General features: G+C 53.0%; 1 protein-coding gene across 1 annotated transcript; it reads left to right on the forward strand.

The window, feature by feature from the left end:
* Window positions 1-817: 817 nt before the first annotated feature.
* Window positions 818-7,373, forward strand: KCNJ2 (potassium voltage-gated channel subfamily J member 2). Its single transcript, XM_027899154.1, has 2 exons — window positions 818-904; window positions 5,827-7,373. Exon 2 carries the CDS (start codon window positions 6,043-6,045, stop codon window positions 7,324-7,326), a length of 1,284 nt encoding a protein of 427 aa, XP_027754955.1. The 5' UTR covers window positions 818-904; window positions 5,827-6,042; the 3' UTR covers window positions 7,327-7,373.
* Window positions 7,374-7,852: the final 479 nt, after the last annotated feature.

Below are 7,852 nucleotides of genomic sequence, written 5' to 3' on the forward strand. Positions count from 1 at the left end.
GGACGTTTGATTTGAGTTAAGAAGAAGGATTTTCATCTTAGGAGAGCTCTGCTGTGTTTGCCTGGCTTCCCATTCCTGTTAAGTGTCAGGACTTTGGGATGGGATACCCTGCACCTCCGCGTTTCCCTTCACTAAAACAGAAAAAAAAAGGAACAAAAGGGAAGAAACTATTCTGTCTCCGGTATTTTTTTATCAGTGCCCGGGGCTTCGGGACATCATCCTGAGACATGGAAACGGGAGCGAGAGCAGGCTCCCAGATTCCACTCACGGGACCTTCCCAAGTTGAATGTGAAGTCCCGCAGAAGCCTTTCCGGCAGCGCTGGGAGGGTGAGGGGGGTACCCGAGGCAGGTGCTCGGTGCCCGCGGGCGTTCCCGGAGCCTCCCGGTGTCGGGAAACGGAGCAAAGCGCTGCGTGCCCGCACAGCCCCGGGCAGCCCCCGCATCCACCGCGGCTGCTCCAGGACCCTCCGCAGCGGGCACACGGGCAGCAGGAGACCGGCAGCCCTCTCCCGGGACCCTCCGCAGCGAGGACACGGAGACCTGCTGCCTTCTCCCCGTGTACGGGGGACCGGGGTCTCGCCGCTCAACCGGAGGAGCATCCCCCGTCCCTCGGAGCATCCCCGCTCCTCTCCCGCTCCCGATCCCGCCGATCCCTCTCCCGGGCTCCCCCCGCGGCCGCGCCCCCCCGACCACTCCCTCCTTGTTCCATTGGCCTTCGGGGCGGGGGAGGCGTGTCCGGCGGGGCCGCTATTAAACATCCCATGGCCGCCCGCAAAAAGGGGCCGCGGGCGGGCGGGAGCGCAGAGCGGGCGGGCGGCGGGCACCGGGCCGGCTTCGGCATCCCCCAGCTGCTGGATCTTACACCCCTGCCCTCCACACGCACCTCCCTGGCGGGCCGCGGCAGGTAAGAAAAGCTCCTTCTCCATCCTTTCGAGTCGCCCACCCACCCCTCTGTCTCTCTCTCTCTCTCTCTTCCCCCTCCCCACTTCCAGGAGCGCAGCCCCCCGAGGGGGGGAGGCGATGCGCTGTGCTGTGTCGCGACCCCCTGAGATAAAGCTGCCCTTGTGTTGCCCCGGTTTGGAGGGGGAACTCCTGCATTTCTCACGCCCCCATCCCCGAGCTATTCTCAGTGCCTGGAATAATTCGATAGGTATGGCTGGAGCGCCCGAGCATCTGCTTCCAGCATCTGTTTGCGCTCATAACTTTCCATGCACCAGCTGCTCCCCCCCATCCCCCCCGGGATATTTTATCCTGGGGAAGGGCTGGAAGTTCTCATGACAACTCCGTGTCGCTCAAGGCGCGCCGCTCCATCCCTTTCCCTTCTTCTCGCCTGTTGTTCCTGCACAAGAGGGAGGGCAGAAGCAGCGAGTCCCAGCGCTCAGATGGATTTGAGTGCCCGGAGCGGTTTAGAAGGGTGTGAAATGAACCTGTAGCTTCATTCATCGGCAGCGTGGAAACGGTGGGGCTTCTTTATTTCAGATCAGCCTGCTAAAAAAATAATAATAATAAAAAAAATAGGAAGAAGGAGAAAAAAAAAATACAGGCTGTGAAGAGCTGTATTGTTTCAGCTTAGTTCCTGACAGTTACAGGAAAAAATACTGATAAGCAAAGGCAGATGGATTCGGGGGTTCGGTGCCCGGGACCCGCAGGTGTCGGGGGTCAGCGGGACCCGCAGCTCTGTCCCCGCCGCCTCCGCACCCCGCGGGCTGCCCGCACTTGTCTCCCTGTCTCAGCCTTACCTTTACACTTGTTTGCTTTTCCATCCTCGCAGCCGGTGCACCGCGTACACCCCCTGGTGATGGCTGTTCCACTCGTAGTTATTTTGTCATCGGCTACAAATACCCCGAGCGCGTCTCCCTGGCAGGACAGCAGATGCAAACGCCACTTGTCCTCTTCTCTGCTATTTCTTCTCACCCGTTTCCCTGCATAATCTGATCTTTTTTTATTTATTTTATTTTTTTTAATTTACTTTTTTCCCCCACTGCCTGTCCGTGAAGGGCAGACCCTTCTCCTGAGAGCAGCTCAGCACTCCGTGTAACTCGAGTCCTCCCCAAACCAGCGGAGAAGCCCTGGGGAATGACTTTTAAGGAGAAAGGTTACAGGGGTGGCCGTGCCCGGCAGCGAGGGAGCAGGAATGTGGGAACAGGCTTCGCTGGGGCGAGAAGCTCCTTTGTTCTGTTTTCCGAGGGCAGCAGGGAAGGCTTGGCTGAGCTGGTGCTGGTGCTCTCTTGGCAACATGTGCCCGGCTGTCTCCGCAGGGCTGTGTGGCGTCAGCCTGGGAATAACCGCTCCAAGCGCTCGTTAGTGCTCCTCTCCACTCCCTCCCCTCTCCTTGCACTTCTGAGTTTTCCCTCAGTCTTTAACCTTCTGCACAAATTCCCTTCGAGCTGCTCGTTGCAGAGTTGAACGTGCGGTGTGAGCTCTTTCCCCGGGGAAGGGCTGCAGGGGGATGCTGAGGGGAAAGCGAGGGTTTGGGCTCCTCATCGTGGCATTGCCCCAAATGCTGGCTCGGAAACGCTGCAGATGCAGCACAGCCCCGTTTTTCCCGGCTCCTCCAAGCATCCCCTCGCAGCAGAGCAAGCCAGGGCTCTCCCATCCCATCCCATCCCATCCCATCCCATCCCATCCCATCCCATCCCATCCCATCCCATCCCATCCCATCTCATCCCTTCCCAGTAATGCTGTGTCAGTGCCAGTGCAGGTAATTACAAGCTGCGTTGCCTGTTCTCCCTTCCAGGAGGAAAGGTAACCTGGATTAATAATAATAATAATAACACACCTAGTGATGATTGAATTTCCAGCTGCGTGTGTGTGTCTGGCTGCACTGGGCTCAGGTATAGAAATGCTGGGCTCAGTTGGTGGGTGCTGGGTTGGTTCTTTTTTTTTTTGTCTGGAGAGGTTTGCAGGGCTGGTCCCACACTGGCATTTTTGGTGCCACCAGCAGCTGATGCTGGGGTGGGGAGGGGGGCAGCAGCCTTGCTCTGCCTTGGAGCAGCAGGTGGATTAGCAAAATGAGAAGTACCATTAGGTTTTCATGCTGGTTGTGTCTGGGATTTTTGGGGGGGTCCTCTGGTGAAACCAGTTGGGAAGGTCAGGATGAACACTGGTCAGGTGTGTGGTCAGGCAGCCAGTGGATCCACTGGGGGTTTCACAGGACCTGCCACCAGCAGGAGTGAGATCAGACCTGCTGGCTGGTCCCTGTGCACGGGGCTGGTCCTGCTCCCATCCCGCACGTCCCGGCATCCTCCCCACTCCGAGCACTCACAAGGATGAGAGGCAGTTTGGGCTGTAAAAGCAAGAAGACAACTATGCTGCAGTGGAACATGCCAGAGCTTTGTGGGATAAACTTCCAGCAGTCTGCAAATCCAGGCACACCCCTGGATTTAGGGATCCTTAGAGCCAAATGGGTGCAGGTCCACTCCCAAGGGCACAGCACCCACTGAGCAGCCAGGGAGGGGAGATGCTGGGCAAGGTGCAGTAGGTAGAAGGTGCTGAGCCCTTCAGGGGAGGAATGTGGCAATGTAGGATACCTGATTCGGGTCCCAAACTTCTGAATGCAGCCAGCTCACTGCAGGAAGCTCCGTTAGGATTTCAGTGATTTGTGGAATTCAAACAAATGTCCTCAGGTCAAGACTTTTGTGAGGGAAGCTGCATAGTCAGACACTTGAGACTTTACAGCTTATCTTTCCCTCCACCACAAGTTTTCCTCTAAAATCCAGCAGACAATGCAGGGGAGAAAAAAAAAAACTCCAGACTTCAAAATAAACTGTTTCCTAGGCTGTGTGTTTCCATCAGCTTGGAACAAAACAGACTTTGACCGTGGAAGTCGAACATGACTGTGATTATAGGATGTGGTTTGTAACTGATCGATTTGCAGAGCAATGCAATGGCTTTTCAAGAAGTTTTTTTGTGTGTGTGTGTGTGTGGAATGTATCAACAGTAATTTCGCTTCCCTGCTGTGTTCAGGTTTCTAATAAACGTGTTTTCCAGCCAAAACAAAAATCATTTAAGTGAGCATTAAAAGTATTCTTTTGTATTTTTGAGAATGACATCCTGATGGGAATGAGAACAAAAAGGTGTGTGGGGGGAAAAAGTGGATCCTTAGGCAGTGCAGGCAGGACAGTTGTACAAGGAAGAATAAATGTACAGAATAAGTAAGAGGGCAGCTACACCATAAGTGTTCGTTGCTGAGGGCTGTGCTCAAAATGGGCATTACTGAACCTATTGAGAGCTGCCAAAATGTCTTGTAGGAGCTGAAGTCACAGATGACTAATCTTGGCAAATAGGCATCGGGACACATTCTTGCACAACAAACAGGAGTGAGGAAAAAAGAGGAGGTAAAAGTGAACCCTGAAGAGATCCCGGAGGGAAGAGCAGCCTGCAAGGAACTGAGAGCACAGTCATGCTGCTGTTTGTCACCTGCTCTTTTCCTAACAAGTGTTTGCTGAGCTAAAGCCCTTGTAATGTGGTTGTGGAAGGATGTGGGAGGGCTGAGGAGCTGTTTGGAATCCCTCAAGTTTCTGGAACACCTCTGCAGGGCTTTAGGAGCTGCTGTTGGGAGAGGAGAAAACGTCTTATCTGCAACTGTTGTGGGATTCGAGTCAGAGGAAGACAGAGGTCCTGCTGGGCAGGGTTTGTGCTCCACAGTGACTGCAGTTTTGTTGGGCCTTGGACAAACTCAGATGAATTTTGGTAGCATTAATTTAGGGAGAGCATCGCGATTTAATCCCCTGCTCTGGTAAATGGTTCTGAAGTCTCCTCTGCCACGACAAAGGGACAGCAGGCATTGCCCAGCACTCGGGTTTAGCCTTGTCTCCTGCATGGGGCACGTGTAGATGGAGCAGTGGCATTAGTGCCTCTCTCCTCTGCAGCATTCCAATTCCATTTCCTGATACACAGAACATGACTTAATGGATGACGCACTTGTTAAAAGCTGAACCTGGGTCTAAGCCAGGCCTCCCTGAAACAAGTTTGGTGGCTTCTGCCCTCAGGAAGAAGGGTTTGTAGCCTCTCAGCTGAGTCTTAATTGGTGATGTTTAAGGCCCATGGGACACTTGGAGCCGTTACCTGTTGGAGATGGAATCGGCTGCCTCGGGCTCCTGAGGGGAAGGTGCTGGCGCTTGCTACTGAAGGTGTTATGAAGACAGGTGGTTCTACTCCACTGTAGCCTTTCGGTAGTTGTATCACTGCAAGGTTTAATTTACTCTGTCCAGCTTATGCCTAAAACCTGCAGAGATCCCAGTGAGTTTCTGGAGTTAAAGAGGAACTAATGCCGCCCTCATTCCTGCCCTGTGCAGAGAGTACACAGCTCACTCTTTCAGCTTAGTTAAAAAAATGATCTGAGATCCAGTTTCATGGAAATCACTGCTATTTGCACTTTCCAGGTTTATTGCTTTTCTCTGTACACACCACCCTCCCTTTTGCTGGTTTGTCGCTGACAAACAGCCCGGGAGACGCGTTGTAAGTCACCACAAACAGCTCCAGTGTTTACGTTTGGGCAGGCGGATGTTAAAGCGAGCTGTTTGCTTCCCAGTACACAGAAAGCACAGTTGCAAATGGCAGAGGGATTCTCTGGGTGTCCAGCTTTAAAGTGGATGTTGCTGAGGGACTTGTGTGACGCGATGCCTGGGGGGCTTTCCCCGGGGAAGAGGAGTGCCTTCCTCGCAGTGGCTCCTGCCCGTGCATGGTTGTGAGCGCTGAGCATTGCTCAGAGTGTTGTTAAGGAAAAGGAAACTTCCTGCAGGTCTGCAGGACTCGATCCTTGCGGGTTTGATTCCTCATGCTGTCCCTCCAGGATCTAATACGACGTTTCTCTTTCTCTTGCAGACCATGCCCTCTCTATGACGGTTGCTTGCTAAGCTAACTCTGCATGCCAGAAGACTGTCCTTGGTTGATCCAGGGGCTGTTGGGGACTCCGACCTCTCCCCGGTTTTTCCGCGTGTGTGTGTTCCTCTAGAACTTTCAAAACTGTTTCTCCAAAGGGTTTTGCAGAAACTCAGACTGTTTTCTAAAGCAGAAGCACCTCAGTCCACAGCAGTAGTGATGGGCAGCGTGCGAACCAACCGCTACAGCATCGTGTCTTCGGAGGAGGACGGCATGAAGCTGTCCACCATGGCCGTGGCCAACGGCTTTGGAAATGGGAAGGGCAAGGTACACACCAGGCAGCAGTGCAGGAGCCGCTTTGTCAAAAAAGACGGCCACTGCAACGTCCAGTTTATTAACGTGGGGGAGAAGGGACAGCGATACCTGGCAGACATCTTCACCACCTGCGTGGACATCCGCTGGAGGTGGATGCTGGTTATCTTCTGCCTGACCTTCATCCTCTCCTGGCTTTTTTTTGGCTGTGTGTTTTGGTTGATTGCGCTGTTGCACGGGGATCTGGAGAACCAAGAGAACAGCAAGCCTTGCGTCTCTCAGGTGAGCAGCTTCACCGCAGCCTTCCTGTTCTCCATTGAGACCCAGACCACGATCGGCTACGGCTTCAGGTGCGTCACAGACGAGTGCCCCATCGCCGTGTTCATGGTGGTTTTCCAGTCTATAGTGGGCTGCATCATCGATGCCTTCATCATTGGCGCCGTCATGGCAAAGATGGCTAAGCCCAAAAAGAGGAACGAAACTCTGGTGTTCAGCCACAACGCCGTGGTGGCCATGAGAGACGGGAAGCTGTGCCTGATGTGGCGCGTGGGGAACCTGAGGAAAAGCCACCTGGTGGAGGCGCACGTGCGAGCGCAGCTCCTCAAATCCAGGATCACGTCGGAAGGGGAGTACATCCCCTTGGATCAGATAGACATCAACGTGGGGTTTGACAGCGGCATAGACCGAATATTCCTGGTCTCCCCGATCACCATAGTACACGAGATAGACGAAGACAGTCCTTTGTATGACCTGAGCAAGCAGGACATGGACAATGCTGACTTCGAAATTGTAGTAATATTGGAGGGCATGGTGGAGGCCACCGCCATGACCACCCAGTGCCGTAGCTCCTACCTGGCCAACGAAATCCTCTGGGGCCACCGCTACGAGCCCGTGCTCTTCGAAGAGAAAAACTACTACAAAGTGGACTACTCGAGGTTCCACAAAACATACGAAGTGCCCAACACACCCATCTGTAGTGCCAGAGACTTAGCAGAGAAGAAATACATTCTCTCGAACGCGAACTCCTTTTGCTACGAGAACGAGGTCGCCCTCACCAGCAAGGAGGAGGACGAGATCGACACGGGGGTGCCTGAGAGCATGAGCACAGACACCCACCCCGACATGGACCACCACAACCAGGCCGGCGTGCCTCTCGAGCCGCGGCCGCTGCGGCGGGAGTCGGAGATATGACTGGCAGGCTCTTCCTCTCCCTTTTGGTTGACAGTTTAAAAAAAAAAAAAAAAAAAAAAGAAAACAGAAACAAAAACAAACACAAAACCCACATCTATCGGTCAAAGGCACGTTGACCTGAGAAGTTGGCCCGGAGCAGTTTTCAGACAACGGTACTGTTGAAGAGCGGTGTGAAGGCAGCAGACCTGAGAAACCCAGGCTGGTTTTAGGGCTGTCCTCAGAGGAGGGACGACAGAAAACGAACTCTAAACACAAAGCACTAAACATGTCTAAGTATGAACAGAAGGCACATATGTTGTAGAATAAATTATGTATATATTTTTTTACAAAAACTTGAACTTGCAGGCAAGCTTTGGTTGGGTTATTATTATTTTTTTTTTTTTCAACTTTTTCCAGAATGCTTCTCTCTAGGGAACAAGAATGTTTTTAATGGCATAACAAAGGCAAGGATCTGCCTTATTATTATTATTATAATTATTTTTTAAAAAGCTGCTGCTAACTACATGAACACAAATGGTTATTTTTG

This window comes from Empidonax traillii, unplaced genomic scaffold, assembly GCF_003031625.1.
Source record: "Empidonax traillii isolate 1590-97213 ecotype Southwest subspecies unplaced genomic scaffold, ASM303162v1 scaffold647:size433247, whole genome shotgun sequence".
In the NCBI taxonomy this organism is placed as follows: Eukaryota; Metazoa; Chordata; class Aves; order Passeriformes; family Tyrannidae; genus Empidonax; species Empidonax traillii.

What these genes read in the sequence shown, in the direction of transcription:
- KCNJ2 (XM_027899154.1), top strand. Translation starts at nt 6,043, where the DNA reads ATGGGCAGCGTGCGAACCAACCGCTACAGCATCGTGTCTTCGGAGGAG.